Source organism: Sabethes cyaneus, chromosome 3 (assembly GCF_943734655.1).
Source record: "Sabethes cyaneus chromosome 3, idSabCyanKW18_F2, whole genome shotgun sequence".
NCBI lineage: Eukaryota > Metazoa > Arthropoda > Insecta > Diptera > Culicidae > Sabethes > Sabethes cyaneus.
In genome coordinates this window covers 131,825,257-131,851,549 of record NC_071355.1, presented here as the reverse complement: position 1 = coordinate 131,851,549, position 26,293 = coordinate 131,825,257, and the positions used below count along the sequence as shown (strand labels likewise).

Genomic DNA, 26,293 nt, shown 5'->3' with positions numbered 1-26,293 from the left:
ATTCGCTTATTCCTTATTACCTTATTCGACGGCACAGCACGACCTCTTTTCAATTTACAGAATTGCCCATTCGCGACTACGAAGGTAAGGTGCTGCCACCGGGATAAGTTTAGTCTGAATGAAGTATAAGGAGGATAGGAATTTGTTAGAGAGTGCAAGAAAGAGAGATTTTAGACCATTCTTCATTCACACTCACATATGGGCTATTCCACGAGAGTAAAAGAGACTGTATAGCTTCATAGACGCGAATAGCTGCAAGCGTGAAAATTATTTTTAACGTATTTCTATCTTTTGCACTCTTTAACTGCTTCACGCAAACTCGAAACTAATCTAGGTGTCTCCACTACGACGCCGTCACAGCGAACATAAATTGATAAGCGTGCACCAATGTCAACATTGTACTAAATTTAGAAGACTTTATACCACTCTTCAAGCACAAATTTTCCACTGGATTTAGACTATTTATTAAAAGTATCACAAAAGTTTGAGTTGATGGTTGTGTTTGTGTGTTGCAATCACTGGTAGATAATCGATTAAACAAAGGCTAAGAAAAAAGTTTAGCTGCAGTATTTTGCTTGTATATGAAGTTTTCGATTACCGAACTGAAACTTGGGAAACAAGTGTGGTGTTGCATTGTAAAATTATACGAAACGAGCATTTAGTTTTTATCGCAAACCCGTTAACCAATTCAATGGAATTAGCACAACTTTAAATTATACTGGATGTAACTGCTGTTAACATATGAATTGAGATATTACAGATCACACGAAAAAAATCAACATGGGAAACAATGCAACATCTACAAATAAAAAAGTTGATGCTGCAGAAAGTGTAAAAGAATTTTTGGATTTAGCTAAAGAGGATTTCGAAGAAAAATGGAAAAGAAACCCAACGAATACAGCTGCATTAGATGACTTTGAGCGCATTAAAACTCTCGGAACGGGATCTTTTGGAAGAGTAATGATAGTACAACACAAATCAACCAAAGATTATTACGCTATGAAAATTTTAGATAAACAAAAAGTTGTTAAACTTAAGCAAGTTGAGCATACTCTAAATGAAAAAAGAATATTGCAAGCAATTTCATTTCCATTTTTGGTTAGTTTAAAATTTCATTTCAAAGACAACTCAAATCTTTATATGGTACTGGAATATGTTCCTGGGGGAGAAATGTTTTCGCACTTACGTAAAGTTGGCAGATTTTCGGAACCACACTCAAGATTTTATGCAGCACAAATTGTACTTGCATTTGAATATCTTCATTACTTGGACTTGATATATCGCGATTTAAAACCAGAAAACCTTTTGATTGACTCTCAAGGATACCTAAAGGTAACTGATTTTGGCTTTGCAAAGCGCGTGAAAGGAAGAACATGGACTCTTTGTGGCACTCCTGAATATTTGGCTCCAGAAATAATTTTAAGTAAAGGATACAACAAGGCCGTTGACTGGTGGGCACTAGGAGTTCTAGTGTATGAGATGGCAGCAGGATATCCACCTTTTTTTGCAGACCAACCAATACAGATTTATGAAAAAATCGTATCAGGGAAGGTGCGTTTTCCATCTCATTTTGGTTCAGAACTAAAGGATCTTTTAAGGAATCTTCTACAAGTAGACCTTACGAAACGTTATGGCAATCTTAAAGCGGGTGTAAATGACATCAAAGGTCACCGATGGTTTGCATCTACAGACTGGATTGCAGTTTTTCAAAAAAAAATTGAAGCTCCGTTTATACCTCGTTGTAAAGGTCCTGGAGATACTAGTAACTTCGATGATTATGAAGAAGAAACTTTAAGGATCTCAGGTACTGAAAAATGCGCAAAAGAATTTGCTGAATTTTAATCAGAAAACTAGAGCAAAATGCAATCAGTGAAACAGTAATAATTAATATTTATTGACGAATAAGAGAGGATTAGGCAGCAGATTACAACCTTCCCATTCAATTGCTGATTAGTCCCCGATCCAGTACAAAGAAAAATATCATTTGAACATGAGAAACTATCACATTGAGCTGCTGTTACCATGTTTATGTAAGTACATCTTAGTTTTTAGAAGTATGTATATGAAAACTGTGAAATAATTATATTAAAAATATGAAATGAGATTTTTTCCGCGTTCAATGTCCAAAAAAAATCGACACGTATTTTTTTATTTCAATGTTATTGTTGGAAATCGCTTAATATGATTTATTAAAGTAGGGCACGGGAGGGTATTTTCGGCCCATAAAGCGAATGCTTTTTATCGGCCTAGGCCTAGTTCTAATGGAAGAACAGGTGGTTTTCACGTTCTTTTGGTTTGTTGAGAAAATTCGATGATTTTTAATTGAGTGTTAACCTTCTGCAATCCAGACTAGAAATCAGACAAATGCAAAACAGATGCGTCATGTATTGTAATTGATTTTGAAAGTTGCAGTGTCTTCCAGACTCATATCTGTAATTTTATTACATGCTAAACATATGTTATCAATTCGAAAATAATTAAAAACTGAATTTACATAATTCAATTATAACAATTATTTAAATAAATGTACGTGTCTAACAGACTGTCACATCAGCATAATTGCTACGATTGAGGCACCTCGGTCACAGAAGGTTAATAGCGCCTCAAATCTTACTTCAACATCAAACATTATTTCATATATATGTATTTTGATGATAACAAACAGTCAAATACAGTAGATTACTTAGATTCTTCAGAAAATAGTTAAAATATATTAAAATTGTATACCGGCAAAGTATTTTTATTAGTGAACGAAAGGGAAAATAGGCTGAATTTATAAACAGGCCGAAAATACCCTCCCGTACCCTATATCAAAGAAAATTAGTTCATATTTCTCGCACAACTTGCGAAATGGGCTTATGTACAAGAGATAGATTTTCTTCGTGTCTCCTCCCTTCCGCTTACTACGGGCACGGGGACATAAATGCAATCTAATGCAATTTTTCTAAATAACGCCAGCAATCGTATCATGCAAAATGAATTCGTTCAAGTACATTTGCATCGCCGTGATAAGCAGAAGAGAGGAGACACGAAGAGAATCACTCATTTGTACATAAACTCTTCTCACATGTTGCTCGAAATTTTATCAAAGCTTGTTGAATTGCATACATATTCATTTATTTGTCGGTTTTGCCAAAGTAGTTTTCAAGTAGTATTTCAGGCGACTTAAATGCTTATTGGCTTGCATTTGAATAGCATTGGTAATGCTTATTGGTTACCTGGGAGGTTATCACCGTAAAAACCCGATTTAATCCACCTAGTGGTGAAAGGAACCTTTGTTATACGGTCTTACTTGTTATTTGAGATAGAACTCGACACGTTTTCGGAACATAATTCATCTATTGGTTAACGTTGCGTAATGCGTTGGTTTACATAAAATTTTTGAAAATTGAATAAGTTTACAAATTTGGAACAAAATAGAAATATGTACTTTTAAATTTTGATAGATCCTTTTTTCATAAAATTGCTGAGTAAGGATAAGTAAGTTGTTATTAATTTGAGTAAGTGGAAATAAAAGTAACTTGTATGTGGAATTCTTATTCTTTAACATATACATTGCCTAGTAAAGGTCCTGTAATGCCATTCTATTTGATTCACATCAATAGAGTTTTCTTGAATAATTTTCATCAATTTTTATTAACCTTCAGTTACTCACGCTGTTGTATTTTGTACAACACGTGTAGGTTTTTCAACGCCATATTGTTATAAAGTTACAAATCGTTGATTAACTAACGTATATTCTTCAATAAACTTATTCTGAGCAAAATGTCATAATTATTCAATGCATTAATAATTTAAATTGTTGGGAAAATAGATCAGCATAAACCGCCATCACAGAAACGAAACAATCAGCATGCGAGGTGTACCGCAATTTACCCCAAGTGGAATTTTCTTTCGTTTCTTCATATGGAAAAATGGTGTCTGTATGCAGCAAAACTAAAAAAATGTTTTGTTATAGTTTGTTATAGTATAACAAAGGTAATATAGTATAACAAAGGTAAAAACTCTTTACATGCACTACTGTGTTACCTGACTCACTGCGAATATGCGTTGTGTTCGCGGGATCGTGTTGGTTCGAAAGGTTTCGAAAAATATCGCCCTTGTATCGAAAATATCGTTAATTTCGATCACTAAAAATAACGTACTTAAACGTTATATTTCAAGTGCCAGTAGTACGCAATAATTGTATTGTGAAACTGAATTGTTATTTAGGCAACTTTTTACAAATTAAATGTAATAACAAAAGCACAACTTATAAAAAATCGTTTGTTATCGATATTAATTGCATATGCGTTATAAACGAATAAAACGTATGGTTCGTTTAAAACGAATAAAACGTTTTATTGCAATAATACGCATATTCGCAGTGAGTCAGGTAAAACAGTAGATAGATTTTGGGAAAAATACTTTTTATACCAGTCATATCAGGCTTTATCAATCCGCTAGCAGAATCGCGTAGTATTTATATTTTTTTGTCGGAAGATTTGCACTACTACGACTAACTATTTATAAGAAACTAGAGGTCCCGGCAAACTTCGTACTGCCACAAGAAGACTGAATATTTCAGATAGTAAAATTCAGATGAATTGCGAGAGCTGCTGGTTTTAAGAAAAAGGAGTGTGCTAACGGTAGGGGAACTGTGGGTAAGACGAACAGGTTAAGAAGAACAGCTAATATAATACAGAGAACTTATGATTTATAAAACCTAAATACAGTTTACTTCAGTTCAACATATTGTTTTCAAAAGCAGCTAGTGAAATATTTACCAAAAAATGTTTTTCAATGTGTATTTTGAGTTTCAAAAATGATCCGAAAAAGTGAACTTTTTTAGTGCTGCGGGTGAAACGGACAATGTGTGGGGGTAAGACGGACAGGTATTGTAAATCGCCCCAACTGAGCGCATATTATTATTTTTGACCCTTAACAAATTGAATACGTAAAATATGGTGGTGTAGCGTTCAAAAAATGAAGGGGGCAGTCCACCCCCTCCCACTAGAGGCAGCCAATAGAAAGTTGTTTGGCAGCGGCAATATGAACAAGCATTCCAAAAACTGTTTCATGCTTGGCCGCTGCTAATTTGTTTGAAGTTCACGTTTGCCGGTTAAATTTTCATTTATTTGCTTGAGATATCACTAAGAAGCAAAATCAACAATTTTATTATAATATGTTCACTGACCATCTTACCCACACTAGCAGTTGTCCATTTCACCCCATCATTATACAAGTTACATCCGCAGTCGGATGGAGAGGTTTTTAAAAAAGGTTTAAGTTTGAAGTGACCGAACTTTATTCTTTAGAGTCGAAATTATAACTGAGTTAGTTTCTAGAATCTAACACTCTTATATCTAGGGGTTAGTTTCATGTTATTTTCCTCCTGCTTAGCGTACGGCATGGGATCTATCGTCGTTGGCGTGCAGGTGTGAAATGCATCCTGTTGCGTCGGTCCGGGAATTGTTTAATCTAGTTCGGGCGGCATTGCAGCTTGATGTCGTCGGCATGGTCAAATGTTGTCGGCGCGGTTGAACATCATCGGCTTGGGTGGTCCTGCTCTAGATCATCTATGTTGGTATTGTCTCATCCGGTGATGCCGGTCGAGAAGGGTGTTAACTCTTCCCCGCTTAAGTTGCTTTGTCCTCGAAGCAATTGGCTGTGTTGACGATCATTCGGCTGAAGCGCATTTCGTGTGACCTGGATGTTGACCTTAGTTTTCCGTTTTCTGTAGAAATAAAGAAGAACTTTTCCAAGAATTGGCAATAAGATTACCATAGAGATGCTAATCGGTCCTGTTGTTCCAAATGTCCAGCTTCTTGAGGTTAGATCCACCATTTCTAATCGTTTCCTCTGGTCCAGAGTTATGTTTTGGAGATATTCGATTGGCAAAGTGTCAATCAGGTCCATTTCATTCGCTAGTATACCTGTTGTAGGAAGATAAGAGCGCGTTTTGATTATGATTTCGTCGTTTATGTACCGTTGGCCATTAACTTGTAGGGCACATTGTTGGAAATTGATCAAATATGATCCATTAAGAGCTTGAATATTGTCGCTGCAGTTTGATAGTACTTCTGCTACTGCGTTATTGATGAGAATTGTTCCGTCGTCGACCCTTTTGATAATTCCTTGGCTTGAATAAATTTTTTCGTACGTACAATTGGCTCTTTTTCCGTTTACTAGTCGATGGATACATTCTGTTGCTTGACTTATCTGGTTGTCCTTACATATGTAAAGGTTGTCTCGTTTTTCGCAGGGTTGGTTAAGCTCGTAAACGTCTGGCAAATTGAGTAAAAAGTGATTTTGTCTGGATCTAATTCTTTTGCCATTTCTAATGAGTGGTTCGACGTAGGTATATTCATAGTTTGGTTGGGTAATTTGTGACACTTTTAAGATATACGCAATATGCGTAGAATTCGTCATTACTTGTGCAGATCGTGACAATAGTTCGTCGATGGATGATATATGCGCGTCTCGGGAATTTAAGAAGTCTACCATAGATTTAAATCTTGTGTGGTAAATAATTTGCTGTTTGGAATCCCGTGTTTGGCTGTTGCAATTGATTCCTCAATTACGTTCATTTGTTCCTGTAGAGCTTCGATGTTAAAAAACACGATTAGAAGATTGATTAGCATTGTGTGATTGTATAGTCTTTCTTTTTCGATTTTTATCATGCTGTTGATGATTGTAGAGATGTTGTTTAACCGCTTTGCGATGGCTTTGTTTACAATTATTTGTTGGTTATTTACAGCGACGATTTGGTTCAGTGATTTTTCGATTAAGCGTAAATCTTCTGCATCCGGATTTCCTCCAATCAGTTTCCAAGTAGTTCCGATTTGATCCCAACGTTTCGAACGTCTAGTTGTTAGTGGTCTTATTTTAATAAATGTGTCATTAAGTTTTTGTTTTCTTATTTCAATTAAATTATAGAGTGGTTTATAAATTTCTTGCTTTATGTCAATGTTATCAATGGTTTCGATCGTTTTCTTGATCTCTACAAGGTCTATCGGATATATGATTCTTATATATCCCTTTTGTATTTGGGCTTTTCCTAACGGAATGATAGCTAGTGGATTGTCGTTCAGGTTGTGAACGTGAAATGTGGCATAAATACCAGTGATTAGGCATAATCTGTAACGTAAGAAGTATATTGTTATTTTGGTTTGACAGGTTTCTTTAAAATTTATTTGTGAACTTCTTGCTTCTGTCGTCTATCGTGTGAACAATATTACATTAGATACCTTTACTGATTAGACAAGCAATCTATTATAATTATTCTAACGAGATTGTCTCGTTTCTGTTTTGAAAAGATAGAGTGTAGTGAATTGTCTATGTTGTGGCCTGCAAAACTATTCATATTCTGTGCTAGGATGAACGGATATTGTTGTTTTTTACGTTGGATTTATGTAATTTGGCGTTGTTTTCATTTCTGAATGTGACCTCATTGCTGCTTTGAACAAAATGTTTTCTAAATTTGTTTTTATGTTTCGGTCTTATAATTTTATCTTTAACACAAACTTGCTGTCCTACTTGCAAAGTTGGTGGTGGTTGCCGGTTTTTATTGAATACATTGTTTTGATCTAGTTGTTTCTGTTTCAGCCTAAGTAATACTTCATCGTACGTTTTTTTGCGTATAGTTTCTAGTTCGTTTGGGTCGATCTGGTTGTTAGTATTATTGGTTTTGCCGAATACTATTTCTTTTGGAGTTTTTGATGTTGCTGAGTGTATGGAGTTATTATATTTATCTACGGAAATTTGAATAAGAGTTTTAGGACAGAGATTAGGAGATAAAGCTTTTTGGATCCGAAATAATTCGATTATGGTTGAATGAAACCTTTCTACGGGTCCATTTACTTCCGATTTATTACTAGGTGTGAGATAGACTGTTATTTTTAAGTCTAGCAATTTTCCACGGATATCTGCGGTTTGGAGACCTTTCTCGTTGTCCATTACTAATGATTCAGGTACAACGTGAGAGGTAACGGTTTCCCACAGGGCTTTTTCTAAGTGAGTAGAATGTCTTGATTTAATCGGAATCATTCTGCCATATTTGCTGAATTTGTCTAAACTTGACATGAAATATTGATTTTGTATTTGAAATATATCGATATGGACTATTTGGAATGGGTAGTTTGGTATAGGTGTGTTTTGGATGGGTATGACTAATGGCTTTCTATCGTATTTCGCTTCATTGCATATATCGCATGTTTTAATGAATTCTCGAATATTTTGCGTAAGCTTTGGGAAGTAAAACTCCCGCAAAATTTGCTCTTTGTTTTCGTTAATACCGCGATGAGCTCTCAGATGTGTTTCGCGAATAACTTTTTCCTGCTCTTCCGGGTCAGTGATATCTTTCAAAATGTTTTGGGTGAATCGGATTTTTAATAGGCCAGCTCTGCTGAAAAATTGTTTATAGACCTCTTGAAGTTTTCCTAAGATTTCTTCTGAGGTGTGCAAACCGTTTAATTTTGTTGGGTCGAAAAATTCTTTGAGGATAGTTGTTAGGATTTCGTCAGACAGGTTGGTTCTTTTGACTATTGTGCGGCGCATACCAGGGAAAGGATGGGTAATAATGGTGTCAGGATGGTCTGATACTTTTTCTATAATAACTTGATTTTTGAAAGCGTTAAGTGGGGCTTCTGTGGACAGGATATAATTTGTGTCGTCATCTTCTGCTGAGTGTTGAGTTGGGGTAAGTGAGTAAATTTGGATTCGACTTAGGGCGTCGGCTACCACATTAGCTTTTCCAGGTTTATAATGGATTTCGTAGTCGTGCTCTTCTAAGAATGATTTCCATCGCTTCATTTTAGCGTTTGTGTTTTTCGGGGAAAGGCTAAATGTGAGCGGTTGATGGTCGGTTAGTATTATGAATTTTTGGCCATACAAATAGTTTCGAAAAATTTTTAGGGACCAGATTATTGCGAGAAATTCTTTTTCAGATGCTGAAAATGACTCTTCTGATTTGTTCAGTGTTCTTGATGCAAAATGTATTGGGCGATCTTTTCCGATTTCTCCTTGACTTAATACAGCTCCAATTGCAAAGTCGGAGGCGTCTGTTGTTAGTAAGAGTGGTTTGGAAAAGTCTGGGTAGATTAATGTATCACTACTCGTTAAGATTTTCTTCATCTGATTAAAACATTCTCTTTCGCTATCCTTGAGTTGAATTTTTTTCTTGGATTGGATGTTTTCGTCCCCTCTTAGGAGTTTTGTCAAGGGTTTAGCAGTTTTCGCGAAATCCTTTACAAATCTTCGATAATATCCCATCAATCCGAGAAAACCACGTAGTTCTTTAATATTAGATGGTTCTGGAAATTTTTCTATAGCTTCAATTTTTTTGGGGTTTGGTTTAATACCATCCTTGGTTACGATGTAGCCAAGAAAGTCTATTGATTGATGTAGAAATTCGGACTTATCCAACTGCACTTTGAGGTTTGCTTCTGAAAGTGTTTGGAAAATTATTTTTAGATTTTCTAAGTGTTCTTCTAGCGTTTTCCCAAATACGACAACATCGTCCATGTATACGTAGCATCGTTTGCCGATGTGTTGACGTAGTACGTCGTCCATAGCCCTTTGAAATACAGCGGGAGCATTTCTCAGCCCAAATGGCATTCTAAGGAATTCATATTTGCCATGGTTAACTGAGAATGCTGTTTTCTCGATGTCTTTTTTATTCATTTCTACTTGATGGAAACCTGAAGCTAAATCTAGTGTTGTAAAATATTTATTGCCACCAAGTTGATCTAAAATGTTTGAAATTTCCGGCATGGGATACCGATCCGAAATCGTTTTCTGGTTTAGTTTTCTGTAATCTATTACTAATCTAAATTTTTTTGTGCCAGATGCATCTGCTTTTTTCGGAACAATCCAGACAGGAGAGTTCCAGGCGGATCTAGATGGTCTAATAATGCCATCTTCTAGTAGTTTCGAAATTTGTTTATCTACTTCTTCTTTATAAGCGGCAGGGTAAGGGTATGTTTTTTGGTATATGGGTATATCATCTGTGGTGCGAATGTCGCATTTTACATTGGTGGTGCATGTTAATTTACTATCGGGGTCGTGAAAAGTAGTTTGGAATTTCTCGAGCACCGGAAGTAAAGATTCTTTCTGCTTAGGGGACATATGAGAGGTTCTTACTTTTTGTTCGACATTAAAAATTTGATTTATCGATTTTCTGTGTGCAGGTTGCGGTGAATAAAACGAGATCGGGATGGGGAATATCTTCTGTTCGTCTGTCAGAACACACAATGTACTTGAGTTGCTGATCAGGTTGAAACGTTTGCCGAATAGTATTTCAGTGCCAATGATTCCGTCGAAATGTGGGTGAAAATCGAACATTAAGAACTGATTTATTAGTGGATAGAAAGGATTTAAATATAGTTTAGCATTGATTATGTTACTGCCAGTTACACCTTTTACTGTTCTATCGGTGATTTTATAAATTTGTTTTCCTGAACTAAGAGCCCATTTTTCTGAAATGATATTGATATTAGCACCGGTGTCTAATAGTAATTTCATTTCACCCTTTGATGTCGGAACCGTGATGTATGGAAGTTTGTTTGATTTCATTTCCATTTGCTTATCCAATCGGTTTTTTCTAAAAAATTTATTTCCTCTGATTCATCGTCAACTTCTGAATTTTGATAATCTGTGTCTGTTCCTTCAGAGGATAAATCGTAGTTATTAAAGTTTTCTTCAACGAGTTTTTCGTACTCTTCGGTTTGTTGTTCAATGTCGAGTACGTTAGCGAATCGTTTTGGTGGTGGGTTATGCGCTTGCATAGAATCGGAAGCTTGCCTTGTTATTTTATTTGCGGGTCTGTTGCCATAGTTTATTTGCCTTGATCGTATTGAGTTATCGATTTCCATTGGTTCGGGGTTTGCTTGTCGTTGAAAGAATGTCCGGTTTGGCGAGAAGACATTTCTTGGAGGGGGATTGAACGGTTGTTGGAAATTTCTAGGAATTGAGTTTTGAAATTGGTTTACTCTATGCATTGGATTTGGGGTATAATTGTTTCTGGGTGGTAGGTTTTGAAAGTTGTGTCGCGGAGGGTGATTCGGAGTATTAGTATATGTTTTTGGTGGAAGAGTTGGTTTCTGAGGCAGGTTGCCTCTGGGTGCTGGGATAGGTGCATTTTGAATACCGCTGAAGGGGGCATTTCTTGCACTGACGTTTAAATAGTCTACGCAATAGTGATAAGCTTGTGCCAGGTTATTAGGTTTATAATTTTTGCAGAAGAGTGTTAATGGTTCGCCTAGGCCTCTAATGAAACGGTCTAGCGATATTTTATTATATAATTTAATTAGTGCGGTTTCGTTTCCCCGCCATTCGTCATCCATTGTGATGGCAGAGCTTATCAAAGTTACCATCTCTCGGATGCGACTATAATATGTTTCGATCGATTCTGCTCGACCTCTACTCATGTCCTTTAATTGATTATCGAGCGTTATCAAATCTCTCTTGTCTGCGTAGTACAAACGAAGTACTTCTTTAATGTTCTCCCATTGGGTTGGGGTATTGTTGGTGATCAAGACGTCGTTGGCCTCGTCCTTAATTTTTCTTCTTATTGTTTTTAGTACCAAATGATATTCAAAACTATCTCGAAAATGATTAAATAGTTCTAAACAATCCTCTACATCGAGTATCCAATTGGACAGCGCTCGGGCGTCCCCGTTAAATTCAGGGAGATCCCGTACAATGCTGGGTATCTTACCTCTGTCTAAGAAACTTACGTCGCCTATTTCGAACCTTCCGTCGTTATTGAGCGGCACTGGTCCTGGTTGAGGCTCCATTTCTAGGTTCAAATTTTCTAACAATTCAATTAATCCCTCAATTTTTGTGTGTTGAATAGTGGGGAGAAAAAAAAATTATCTGTGTTAGAGGTTACTATGCACCTTTTTCGTTAACTTGGTACTGAAAGTACACTTTCTTAAGTAGATTTCTTGTTTGATTTAGTAGCCTTATGACTAGGAGTATTTTTTTTTATTTAAAGCGATGAATTAATTTTTTTATAAAGTTTATGTTAGTACACTCGCGCACTGATGTGATATTTCAGTGATCTGGTTACGATTCCACCCAGGTGGTTCGGCCTCGTCACTCTGAATAAGTAAGGTTTATTGTGTTCGGAACTAACGGCAGGCGGTTCCGTTTTGGATTTTTTTATATTATTATTATTTCACTTCACTTCTTAATTCTATTTGTTAGGTTTTGGTAGTACTTACGGGAGCAGAATTAAATACTTCTGTCGGGGCATCGATTAGACTCCAGAAAACCCTGAGCGGAACGATGAGATTGGATGCTGTCGTCGGAGGCAGCCGATAAACTCCGTTGGCCGTGATTGATGGAGCGACGTATCGTCTTATCGTCGGGGGCAGCCGATTAAATTCCAAAAGCCTCTTTCCAGGGTAGCGGGTTGTCTCCTTGTGATTGTGGTGCAATCCTTCGCCGTGCTTGTACACGCAAATCGGCCGATTGACGGTCGATGGCTCTTGGTCCGGTAGTACAAGTTCCAGTGGAGGCTAGGTTGGCTTCTAACTTTTCGGAGTTTTTTATACACTTACCACACTTCACTACAAGAGGTCCCGGCTTCGGGCGCCAGTTACATCCGCAGTCGGATGGAGAGGTTTTTAAAAAAGGTTTAAGTTTGAAGTGACCGAACTTTATTCTTTAGAGTCGAAATTATAACTGAGTTAGTTTCTAGAATCTAACACTCTTATATCTAGGGGTTAGTTTCATGTTATTTTCCTCCTGCTTAGCGTACGGCATGGGATCTATCGTCGTTGGCGTGCAGGTGTGAAATGCATCCTGTTGCGTCGGTCCGGGAATTGTTTAATCTAGTTCGGGCGGCATTGCAGCTTGATGTCGTCGGCATGGTCAAATGTTGTCGGCGCGGTTGAACATCATCGGCTTGGGTGGTCCTGCTCTAGATCATCTATGTTGGTATTGTCTCATCCGGTGATGCCGGTCGAGAAGGGTGTTAACTTACATTTTTTTAAAGCGTTCACAATTTTTCATACGCAAATGAAATTACGTATTATTTCAATGCAGACGTTACTTAAAAACGTATTAAATCGAAATACTTCATGCTATGGGCAACATTTTGGAATTAAACCACTCAAAAAGCTTAATTCCGATGGAAAAAAAGTTACATCCAAACGCAGAATCATGTCCAATTTTTAGTTTTTCTGTACTTTATCAAAATTGGAAAGTTCTAAATGATGATTGAAACGTTCAGACATCATGAGATAGCAAGATGGTTGGATGCCCATCAAAACATTTACGAATTTTAATGCTTAACTGGTAGAATCAACCACCTGTCCGTCTTACCCACCCTGTTCGTCTTACCCACAGTTCACCTATAAGTAGAATTTTCTAATTTTTTGAAGATTCCTACGTTTGATGTAGTCGATAAACATCGAATTTTCAGAGAACGTGTATATCTAATAACCTTATTAAGCCATTAGCAAGAAATGGTAATTTAACAAATCTCAAAATTATTATCAGCTACACGTTGGAAACATGTCAGTGTAAAAGTTGGTTTATCAGTTCCCAATACCCAACGGTTGTGCTGGTAGAAGTTGCATAGAGTCTTGTCGTATAAATCCTACCGATTGTTAACTTAGGCCAATACAAATATTTTAAAAAGTTTTTGTCCTTTCGGTGTTGGGCCACTAAAGGAGGGGGGGGGGGGCGAAAAAAAACAAAGAGATTTTTTTAATCGAGCAAAAAAAATATGGGTTTTAAGTTTTTATGGGTTTTTTTTAATTAAAGTTTAAACGTGAAAACTAAATCTATTCTTGCTTTTAAAATATACGTTATTATTTTCCATGCAAAAATCTACGTAAAAAGACAAAAACAAATTTTTTTGGACGATTTTCGGAAATTCCATTATTCGAATTTCTATTTTTGTTTCATGCTAGAAGCGTTAACTTAACTCGTACACTCATTTTTCGAGTTTTGACGTAGGACTACGTCTTTGTTTACTATACTGGAACTGGGTAGCACTCTGCGAAAACGAAAATAGAAGTGTTACGTTTGAATTAAAGATTTCAAATGCTAATAACTACTGAACGAAACTGAACAATTTATATGTCGTTGGATAGATAAAATTACCATTTAATTTAAATTCTTATACATTTTTCTGATAATCTACATTTTTAGAAGAAAATGAATGTAGTATTATTTATCATTTCGTTTCTGTTTAATCAATCTAAACTACAGAGCATACCTATTCAGGTATCAGGTATCAGCATCTTTGGCTCGAGCAGCACGTTCCTCACAATCATGTGGAAGATTTGTGCTTTGCCCATCTTGCCCGTGTCATCATTTACCTGATGAGGACGGGAAGGAAAACAGGAGGAATAGGAAGGGGTGGATGAGGAATTTGGACAAACACAAACATATATATACCGAGAGATTTTTGTACCCCCGAGGGGATACTGCAATCCTTGGTAGTTAACTTATCAAAAGTACACCCCCTGGGGGGTATACTCATGATAAATAAGAGCTTATAGCTCAATACCGCTTTCGGTAAGGAACATCAAAATGTCTCGTAATTTTAGTTTCCTAAAATCCGATTCATTTAAGACGTAGGATCCAAAGATCCTATGACGCAATTGTGCTACTGCAGGACAGTTGCAAATTACGTGATATGGTGTACCGTAGTCGGATTCACATACATTACAATGAAACGATTCAGCTCGCTGAATCGTAGCCATATGATAATTTAGTCTGCAGTGACCAGTCAGTGATCTGACAAGAATACTGCAATTTACCTTTGAGTGTTGCAAAAGAAATTTCGCAACCTTCTCACAAGGCTTAACAATGAAACTTTTCGTTTGACGACAAGTTTCAAGATTTTCCCAATAACGTACATGTTCAGATGAAAACCAAGATCGAATCTTTTGTTTTATCCAACATGCCGCAATTGGTAAAGCAGGTTCCGGTCCGAAAACCGACTTTTCTGCTCCAGATCTTGCTAGTTCATCAGCCCATTCATTTCCGGTTATACCAGAATGGCCAGGAACCCAAACCAGATGAACGGCATTTAGAATGCTTAGTTCTTCTAATTGGGTGTGGCAGGCGATGATTGTTTTAGATTTAGAATTAGCCGCACAAAGGGCTTTTATAGCGGCTTGACTGTCAGAACAGAAGTAGATAATCTTGCCTATCAGTTCTTTCTGAAGTGCAAACTGAGCTCCGCACATAATTGCAAAGATTTCAGCTTGAAAAACGGTGCAGTAACTACCCAACGAATAGGATTCCTCCAATTCCAGCTCACGGCAGTAAACACCAGCACCCGCGCGACCTTCGTACAAGGAACCATCGGTATAACAGACCACATAGTCGGAAATTTTCCTTTCCATGTAGCCTGACATCCAATCCTCTCTAGGAGGAAAGTCACTTGAGAAAGTCCTATACGGGAAAGTACGCATGAGCGTTACATCGCTAGGAGCAAGGGCAAACTTGTCCTCAGCAACAATTTGCGACCACAGTCGAGTATGACCAGTGGAACCGTCCACAGACTGCCAAAGGCCAATCGCGTGTAGTCGATAAGCACATATTAGTGCCTCTTGCTTCAGGTGGAAGTGTAGAGGTTTAATATTGAAAATTGCTTCTAGGGCGGTAGTAGGAGTTGTAGTAAATGCACCAGACATTGCCATTAAACACATCCTTTGAAGATGGTTTAGCTTTGTCTGGACAGTCACAACTTCCCCTCTCTGCCACCATACAAGACAACCATACGCCAGTATTGGTCTGACAACGACCGTGTATAACCAGTGTATGTATTTGGGTTTAAGCCCCCAAGAGTTGCCAATTGCTCGTCTACATTGCCCAAAGGCCATGCACGCTTTTTTAATTCGGAAATCAATATTTGTGGACCAGTCAAGCTTGGAGTTGAGAATCAACCCCACGTACTTCACTTCGTTCACAACATCAACATCCGAATCGTAAAAGCGCAGAGCGCGAGCTCCATTGGTATTTCTACGTCTTGAAAATAAGACGATAGATGTTTTGCTCGGATTTACCGAAAGTGCAGTTTCTCGGCACCACGTTTCTACGACACGTAGTGCCTGCTGCATTAAGTCAAATAATGTGCTTATGCACTTTCCAACTACTAGGATGAGATAGTCATCCGCAAAACCATATGACGGGTAGCCTAGACCATTGAGTTTCCTCAATAGGCCGTCCGCCACAAGGTTCCATAAAAGAGGCGAGAGAACGCCACCTTGTGGACATCCACAAACACTTTGCTTCCAAATGCTTGCTTGCCGTAAGGACGAAAAAAGCAATCGGTTACTAAGCATTTGTTCTATCCACTTTATGATTATTGAAGGCACATTATGATAACGAGCAGCCTCCAAAATGGAAGCGAAAGATACGTTATCAAACGCGCCTTCAATATCCAAAAAAGTTCCTAAGCAAGATTCCTTTTGTGAAAAAGCAACCTCAATTTTATCCACCACATCATGTAATAAAGTGGTTGTAGACTTGCCACTTTGATAAGCATGCTGTGCTGAATGAAGAGGAACTTCTAGTAAGCTTGTTTCGCGGATGTGGTGATCAACAATCCGCTCAAGTGATTTGAGCAAGAAAGACGTTAGACTGATTGGTCTAAAACTTTTGGCTTGCTCGTATGTCGCGCGTCCACCTTTAGGAATAAACTTAATGGTTATTTCACGCCATTGAGTTGGGATGTACCCAATAGCAATACTACACACAAACATCCTTCTCAGAATGTGTTTGAAGTACTTGAATCCTTTTTGCAGTAGAATAGGGTATATTCCATCTGTTCCAGGAGATTTGTATGGAGAGAAGCTGTTCACGGCCCACTCAATCGCTTCAGTTGTGACAAGTCTCCGAGCAAAAGCCCATGAGTCTAAGCCACCTAAAACGATTTCTGGATCGTTTCGAACTTCAGGTTCCACACAGCCCGGAAAGTGACTATAAAAGAGACATTCCAGGATTTCATTGTCATTCGAACAGTATTCACCGTTCGAACTTCGAATGTTATTAACCTGATAATCTTTCGATTTTGACAGTATTTTATTAAGTCGACTTGCCTCGCCGAAACTGGAAACGTTGCTACAGAACCTGTGCCAGCTCGTGCGTGCTGAAGATCGTAAAGCCTTTGCATAGGCTTTCCGGGCCTGCTTGAAAGGCTCCACGCCATCCCTCCGACGTCTATTCCAGGCTCTCCTGCATCGTTTCTTTAGTTCCGCGAGATGAGAGTTCCACCATGGTGTTCCTCTAGTCGTTTTAATAGTTTTTAGTGGGCAAGCTACTTCAAAAGCTTCCGCAATAAAAGATGTTGTGACATCTACAGCCACATCCAAGTCGATCGATGACTCAATCGTCGGTTCGAATCCTTGAAATTTCGTCGCCAGTTCCTCCTCAAAGAGTTCCCAGTCAGAAAATCTCGGATTGCGAAATGTTGCAGCGTTCAAGGAGACACCCAAATGATCAAAATATATAAAGCAATGATCAGATATTGGTGTCTCATTTGAAACATGCCATTGTGCCAACTCATGACTGATCCTGTTAGAGCAGAGTGTTATATCTAACACTTCCTCTCTACCAGCTCGTATGAAAGTTGGACAATTGCCAATGTTGAGTATTCCAAGGTTGGTACCACTCAAATATTCCATCAAATCAGAGCCTCTCAGATTGATATCCGAGCTGCCCCAAATGATGTGATGGGCATTGGCATCACTGCCTACAATGAGCGGAAGCCCACTAGATTGGCAGTATCTCACCACATTTCTGAAATCGTCGCTGGGAGACGGTTCATCGTGTGGTAAGTATGCAGAACAGTAGACATAGCGCCTATGGACATCATCCACGACGAGTTCTACTGTGACTGCACAAATATCTCGAGTAGTCAACTCAGAGATAAGGCATGCACTAATTGACCTATGCAACAATATGCATGCCCTGGGCATCAAACGAGGATTTGTCATACCAGTTTTGCTGAAAACAGCAAAGTTCTGGTTTCCAATATCCGTCGAATGAAAGTACCCCTTGCGAAAATATGGCTCCTGGACCAATGCGATGGTGACAGAGCCATTAAAAAGTTTTTCGCATAAATACAAATTTGTTGCCCGTTTGTGTTGAAGATTTATTTGTGCGACTCTAACTATTTGACTAGCGGAGTATATGCACAAACAATCTCCAACACAGATCAGACAGCAAATTGTAAGCGAAGCCAATTAAGTTGGCCAGAACGCACTTGGCGTAAAACCCATAAGGGAAATTGGGCAGGACTACTATGCTGTTCCCACGAAACGCAAGGGACAACAAAGATCGACCGTACCAGAGCCCCGCATGGCACAGTAGGGGCAAGATGCCCAAAGCACTCCGTTCGCGACTGGCATGTTTTCACCCCTCCAGCCATTCAGTCATCGGCACGGAGATAGACCTTGACTTAGGGGCACCTGATTTGCCGACTCCCGGCAGGATCAGGTCCCGTGGCTCAATTTTTGCCCAAACGTACAATTCGGCACCAACCGCCAAAGGGCGTAAGTGCAGATTGTGTAAAACAGACCGATTAAGAGTCTCTTTCTCTCTCTCTCTGTGCTAAGCCAGCTGAGAAAATAACTCTCTCCCGGTGTGCTCACACCCCGCAGCCGCGCCCTCCGAAAATCCTGCGCCGAACTGCACGATTAGGTAGCCGGAAACCACACGGCGAGTGTTCCACCTTCTCTGTCTGCATACGACAACCAAAGATGCGTACCACCAGGTGCGCAACTTTGGCTACCGTACCCCAGCCGGCACCTCGTGGAGGTAGAGATAGGAGTTAGAAAACAGAGGTGATATATTTGCACATGTTCACTCATTTGCCAGCCTGCTAGAAGCGTTAACTTAACTCGTACACTCATTTTTCGAGTTTTGACGTAGGACTACGTCTTTGTTTACTATACTGGAACTGGGTAGCACTCTGCGAAAACGAAAATAGAAGTGTTACGTTTGAATTAAAGATTTCAAATGCTAATAACTACTGAACGAAACTGAACAATTTATATGTCGTTGGATAGATAAAATTACCATTTAATTTAAATTCTTATACATTTTTCTGATAATCTACATTTTTAGAAGAAAATGAATGTAGTATTATTTATCATTTCGTTTCTGTTTAATCAATCTAAACTACAGAGCATACCTAAAAAAGTTACATAATGTTCATGTTACATCGTTTTCAAGCATATATATTTGCCATTGTAAAAACTTTTAACCTAGGGGGATTAGGAGCATAACAAGCACAGGAGCATAACAAGCTGCACGTTTTTGCATTTGTGACTGTCTTTCATTTATGGACAGTTTTGTCCCATGCTGGAAGGTGCATGAGTCGAACCAAGCTATAATCTGAGATTATAACCGGATCCGAACCCACAACACCAGCCAGGGCACCCAGCGCCTCTATGGTTCAAAGGTACAAGTACCAGCGAAGTGGGTTCGAATTCGGTTATAATCTCAGATTATAGCTTGGTTCGACTCAGGCACCTTCCAGCATTGGACAAAAAGTAGGAGTCAAAACGACTACTTGTTAAGCGTAGCTATCAATACCCTCCCCCTCCTCACCTCTCCGCTCTTTCCCCTCCTTCACCAAAAAAAAATTTTATTTCTTTTCCCTACTGTCCCTTCATCAATTGTAGAACCATCGTTTCAAAAAAATATTAAATTTATGTACTTAAATGTGATGTCACATGTATTTTAGTTCAATTCAGAAACTGATCCCCGATCCGGAACATTCCCGGACGTGTTCAGATGAAACCGATGATGTCTTGGACATTTTATACGACTACCAATGGACTAGTTTTGAAATTTCGAGTATTTGGAGGTGTCGCATGACGGGTTTGTTATGATTCAAGGTGCTTCTATGTTCAGGTTTCATATATTCCGGACTTTGTTCCGGACATATCTTCGGAACCGTACATCCGATGCAAATTCTGTTCAATGGAATTCTTCTAGGCCATAAAACTTTCTGTTTGTTAGTTCTTCTTCTTCTTCTTCTTCTTATTCTTCTTCTTCTTATTCAGCAGCATAGAGCCGAGGTGGCTCGTGTTGTTTCAAGCACTCGTCTCTATTCAACTCGGTCTTGGGCCACTCGTCGCCAATTTTCTTCTTCTTCTTGTTCAGCAGCATAGAGCCGAGGTGGCTCGTGCTGTTTCAAGCACTCGTCTCTATTCAACTCGGTCTTGGGCCACTCGTCGCCAATTTTCTAGTCGTCTCAGAAGTCGCAAATCGCTTTCGACCTGGTCGAGCCATCGTGCACGTTGGGCCCCCTGTTCCTGGTCCCGGTGGGGTTGTTGAAGAGGACTATTTTCGTCGCACCGTCGTCTGGCATCCTTACGACGTAGCCTGCTAACTTTCGCTAGATGTACGATGGGAGTCTACCCAATCTACAGGCGCTGCTCGTGATTCATACGCCTCCGCCACTTTCCGCTTTCAGTTTGTACTCCGCCAAATATCGTCCGCTGCACTTTCCTCTCGAACACGGCAAGGGTGCGTGTGTCCTCCGTGAGCAGCGTCACGGCTTCAAGTCCATAAAGAACTACCGGTCTAATAAGTGTTTTGTACATTGTTAGCTTCGTGCGGCGGCGTACGGCTTCCTGATCGTAGCGTTTTACGAAGGGCAAAGTAGGCCCGATTTCCCGCTTGGATGCGCCGCTGGATCTCTTTACTAGTGTTGATGTCCGCGGTCACCAGCGATCCCAAATACACGAACTCCTCTACCGCTTCTAGTTCGTCGCCGTCAACGGTTACCGTTCGTGGGAGACGCACGTTTGTTTCCTTTGAGCCTCTTCCTTTCATGTATTTGGTCTTCGACGCATTTATTTTTAGCCAAATTCTCCTAGACTCCGCTTTCAGACCAGCGTAGATTGCCTCCGCCGTCGCAAAGTTCCAGGCTATGATATCGAAGTCATCTGCAGTGCCGAGAAGTTGGCTACCCTTGGTAAAAATCGTGTCTCTCGTTTCGATGCCCGCTCGTCGGATCACCCCCTCAAGAGCGATGTTGAACAGCATGCAGGATAAACCGTCACCTTCTCTCAACCCTCGCCGCGTCTCGAAGGGACTCGAGAGTGTCCCAGAGATGCGTACGAAACACATCACTCGATCCAATGTAGCTCTGATCAGTCACGTCAGTTTGTCCGGAAAACCGTGTTCGTGCATTATCTGCCATAGCTTGTCTCGATCGACTGTATCGTATGCTGCTTTGAAATCAATAAAAATGTGATGCGTTGGCACGTTGTACTCCCGACATTTCGGCAAGATCTGCCGGATAGTAAAAATTTAGTCCGAAGTTGCGCGAGTCCCCATGAAACTCGTCTGATAATTCCTTACGAAACCTTGTGCTATCGGTAACAACCGGCGTAACAGGATCTGGGAGAGTACCTTGTAGGCGGCGTTTACCAGCGTAATATCGCGAAAGTTGCAGCAGTCTAGCCGATCACCCTTTTTATAGATGGGACAAACCACTCCTTCCATCCATTCCTCCGGTAGCTTTTCCTCCTCCCAAATCCTCGAAATAACCCACTGTAGAGCCTTTGCTAGCGTTTCTCTGCCATGTTTATAAAGCTCTGCCGGTAGGCGGTCCATCCCAGCGGCTTTATTGGTCTTCAGCAGCCCGATTTCTCGTTTGACTTCTTGGAGATCAGGTGCTAGGACATTACTATCTTCCATGGGCGCTCCTAGGTTAATTTCCGTTCCGCCTCCTTTTGCGACATCGCCATTGAGGTGTTCATCGAAGAACTGCTTCTATCTGTTGACCACCTCGCACTCGTTTGTGATTAGATTCCTTCCCTCGTCCCTACGCATGTCAGGTTTCGGTGTGTAGTCCTTCCGAGTTTGGTTCACCTTCTCATAAAACTTACGCATGTCACTAGCTCGGAAAATTTGCTTTAATTCTTCACGATCTCTGTCCTCCTTTTGGCGCTTTTTCCTCCTCAGTATCGTGGTCAACTGGTTCCTAGCTCGTCGGTATTTGGCCAGGTTCTCTCTTGTGGCAATACTTAGATAATTTTTCCAAGCAGTTTTTGTCCCCTCCACCGCTTGGCATTCCCCATCAAACCAATCATTTTGTGTACTCTGATGGTCAATACGTAATGCCGCAGTAGCGGCCTCTCCAATGATCGAGCGTATTCTGCCCCAACCGTCTTCGAGGTTTGAAGCAACTAACTCCTCGGAAGAAGGCAGTGCCTCATTCAGTACTCGGCGCGTAGCTCTCGGCAGCTTGCGGGTTATCTAGCTGCCTGATGTTCAGCCGAGGAGTGCGGCGTTGACGTGTCCGGTATACGGTGGACAGCTTTAAGCGCACACGTACTGCTACTAGGTCCGCCATGGATCTTCCATACCTTCTCTCCTTTGCGACAGATTTTCTGCAGAGCTACGATGCCAAGTTTGCGGAGTTCAAGCTGTTCAATCAGCACCCGCTCGCAACCTGCGAAATTTAGCGATCTGCAGTTCCAAGTACTAAGTCTCCATTCGTCGTTCTTATTCCGTCGCCTAGGCCAATGCCGAATATTCCGCTCCGAATTTGCTTGAATTTTGTAAGTGTAGTAATTTAATTTAGGTGTGTATCCCTACTGGGGCAACACTACCGAGTCTCGCGATGGGGCTGCCATCTTATAGTGCCGAGACTCACTATACCTCCTTCCCGGTTAGTATACGACCTTAGTTTCCACCGGGGTTGGTTACCCGATCTCCGCTAAGGTTGCTCGTATTCCGGCTGGTACCACGAGGAGGTCGTGATCGGAGTTGCTGGATAAGAGGCTAACGATCACTATGGGGTCTATATTCCGCATTATCCAGCCAGTTGTTTGTTAGTTATCGCAGTCAAATCAGTCCAGGCATTTCCAAAAAGCAGATGTTTATTGTTATATTTTCACTACTGAGACTGTTATGCGTTTATTTGTAACTTGTGACTGACATAGTTTGATATTTTTTTCAAAATGTTGGGAACAAATATAACATTATTGTTTGAAATATTGAAAGAATGAACAATTTAACTGCTTTTCTTCGCTTCTTGCTTTTCTTGTACAATTGTGAGTAACAGCAAGTGAAGAAAATGACAATTGAAATCTGAAATCAAAGAAAAGAAAAAACTTTTTCCGGTTGAATCCCACTACAGAGGGATTTCGGATTTGGCATGGTTCGATTTTGGCAACAAAAGTATCCGTTTTTGGCAACACAAAATATTTTACTTCCAAAAGTATGCTTAAATATCAGTCAGTTTCCGCATTACTTTAAATGACAAAAAAATATTGCCCTAAGTGTGTTCATGAAAAAAAGTTTGCGGTTTCAGAATGTTTCGAACAATAATATTTTTATTGCCGTAGGACTATGTCTTACCGTAGGTCGCCAAAAACTTACTTACACCGCATGGATAGCTCTTGGCGGATTTTGAGAAAAAGGTTGCAATCGCTGATTAAGCATAAGCATAGGATACCGCCCGTGTGCTGCTAGAAAAAGGTTGCAATCGCTGATTAATAACATTTAGTCCATTTCTAATGCATTTACATTCAATTTTGTCATATCAAAAAGGGTCTCAATTTTCGCACGATTTCGATTTTGGCAACATAGGCGACACGCATTTGTTGCCAAATTCGAAATCCTACTGTATTTAATATTTATTTGCGACAGATACGTAGTTCGCCTACAGCGTTCAGGCTTCATCAGTGTCTTATTTCGAAGTGTATACGTATCTGTCGCGAATAAATTTTGAATAGTGGAATTTAGTCGGAAAAAGTTTTTTTCTTTTCATTTCAGAGTTCGTATTCCACTTCCTCTAATAGGCTTCAAAAACTTCAGACAATTGACATGTTTCACACTTTTCTTGAATTTTAATGCAAATTTCACGCACGCACGTTGCATGCATGCACGTTTTAACGGTTTAATATACGGTGCTTAAGTGTTAAAGTTTGAATAACTTTTGAATGAACCGTCCGATTTTCAATAACTCGGTTTCGTTTGATAGATTTCAACAGTAATTTTCAAATGATAATAAATCGTGTGATGTTTTACATTGAATTAATGCTTATATGTTACAAAAATATGTTTAAATACTATTTTTTCACATTTCTTTATGTAACTTTCAAACTACAAGCCCAATCGTAATGAAATATGCATATGCAATCAATTTCAAATCGGTTCAAATCGGTTAAGGGACCTATGAGATAATCAAGCCCCATATTTTTCGTATTTTTATACATAACTCTTGAATTAAAAGTCCGATCTGTATGAAATTCAATAGCGACCTCCCAGCAAACCACAAATCGTATAATAATGTGTGAAAATCATCTTAAATATTGCTAAACAAACTCGAAATCGTACATAAGGCTTAATAAAGCGCACCCTAGTTTACATTTATTCGTACAAAATGATAGTAACTGATTCACATACGATTTTCGTCACAGAATTGTATAGCGTTATGGAACTAATCATGTTGAGTCGGATTTCATCGTATACAAATACTTATGAATGTGAATTATTTTCATATAACTTGCAGTACGTATATCGCCTCCAAAACAGTACGCATATGCTGGTTTCGTGCATCGAATGCGATTTTTCTAGATATATATCGGTACATAAATCAAATTTGTTACTTTGATATACGTACGAAAATGTTTGCTGGGCTATGGGACACCTAGACCTTTCATTTGACACTAAGAACATTAAAATCGGTCCAGCCATCTCCGAGAAAAGTGAGTGAGATTGAAAGCGTCACATACAGACACACACACATACACACACAGAAAATGCTCAGTTTTCGAAACTGAGTCGAATGATATATGACATTGGGCCCGCAGGACCTTCTTTCCATTTCCGGTTTTCCGAGTGATTTCTATACCTTTATACTATGTATCTATATAGTAGAAAGGCAAAACCGTGTGCAAAGTTCTTGGGCAGGATTGATATTTAAGGGGGGACACTCACTGGAAAGTCGAAGAACTTGTTTGTTTTGCATTTTCAAGAGCCTTTTACCTTCAGAAATGTTGAGCTCAAAGGATTTTTTGGTAGGTGGTCTCGTTGAGAATTGACAGTAAAACTGTGGGATCACTTGAAGGGAAGTGCAGTGCTGTACAATAGTTTAAACGCGCTCTCCTCGAAACCATATGTTTTCAGTGACGGTGCGTGTATCCCAGTATCTAGAGGACCGATTTGGCTGAGTTTTTTTTGACATGTAAAAATGAATTATCTAAATTGTGACGTTGTCGCTCTTCGATATCTCAATGTTTCAATTTTCGCTGCATTTTTAAAACAATCGTTACACTTCGCAACCAGTAAGAGACAGATAGTTATTATGTACAACATAGTTGCTTAGTTTACTGTGTTCAGAACTTTTGTGGAGACATTGTACAATTGTGGACGCATTTAAAAAACAAAAATTTATATCACCCTAATAAGTGGATTTACGCTAGAGCACATGGTCGCGTTTTTTTTTCATATCAGAAAAGTTTTCTTAAATACTTTTATCAATGTTTTATCAAACAACTTTGCCTGGTAAGGCCAATTTTAATTGAATTTAGCAGATATGTTCACAACGTTAAGGCCTCTCGTTTGATACTAAAATAATTTAAATCTGCTTAATTATCTGGTTAAAAAACCAGATCTCTGTAATCTGTTAATTATCTGGTTAAAGGTAATATAGCCTCATAGATCACTATTGATTTGTTTTTTGATTGGATGTTTAATTTGACAGTTATGAGCAGTCATGTACAGCATAATAATTACAATTATTTATAACGATTTTAACCAGTTAATTAATCAGATTTCAATTATCTTAGTACAAACAAGAGGCCTTAACGCTGTGAACATATCTGCTAAATCTTATTAGAATTGGCCTTACCAGTCAAAAGTTATTTGAAAAACATTGATGAAATTATTTTAGCAAATTTTACTGATATGAACCAAATAGAAAAAAACGCGATCATAGCGTCATAGCGCAAAAATGCTTAATATTTTGGGCGGTGTGTCTTTGGAAAAGTTTATTTAAAAAATATGGCGCAACTTTCTACACTATTAGGGTGACCGTAAATCAACCTATTAGGGTGTTACAAATTTTGTTTTTTTTAAATGCGTCCAAAAAAGTACAGTATCTCCACAAAGGTTGTAGAACACAGTAAAATAAGCAACTTTGCTGTACATAGTAACTGTCTACCTCTTACTGGTTGCGAAGTGTAACGATTTTTTAAAAATGCAGCGAAAATTGGAAAATTGAGATATCGAAAAGCGGCTACGTCACAATTTAGAGAATTAATTTTTACACGTCAAAAAAAAAATCAGCCAAAACGATCCTCTAGATACTGAG

The 26,293-nt window shown here is 39.0% G+C and overlaps 1 protein-coding gene across 1 annotated transcript in view; it reads left to right on the top strand.

Annotated features, from left to right (window-relative positions):
- Nucleotides 1-483: 483 nt before the first annotated feature.
- Nucleotides 484-26,293, top strand: part of LOC128744553 (cAMP-dependent protein kinase catalytic subunit 1) — a 74,005-nt gene continuing 48,195 nt past the window's right edge. The window contains exon 1 of the mRNA XM_053841636.1: nucleotides 484-2,030. Coding sequence (XP_053697611.1) covers nucleotides 781-1,842 — 1,062 coding nt within the window. The 5' untranslated portion in view covers nucleotides 484-780 and the 3' untranslated portion in view covers nucleotides 1,843-2,030. The remainder of the gene's footprint in view (nucleotides 2,031-26,293) is intronic.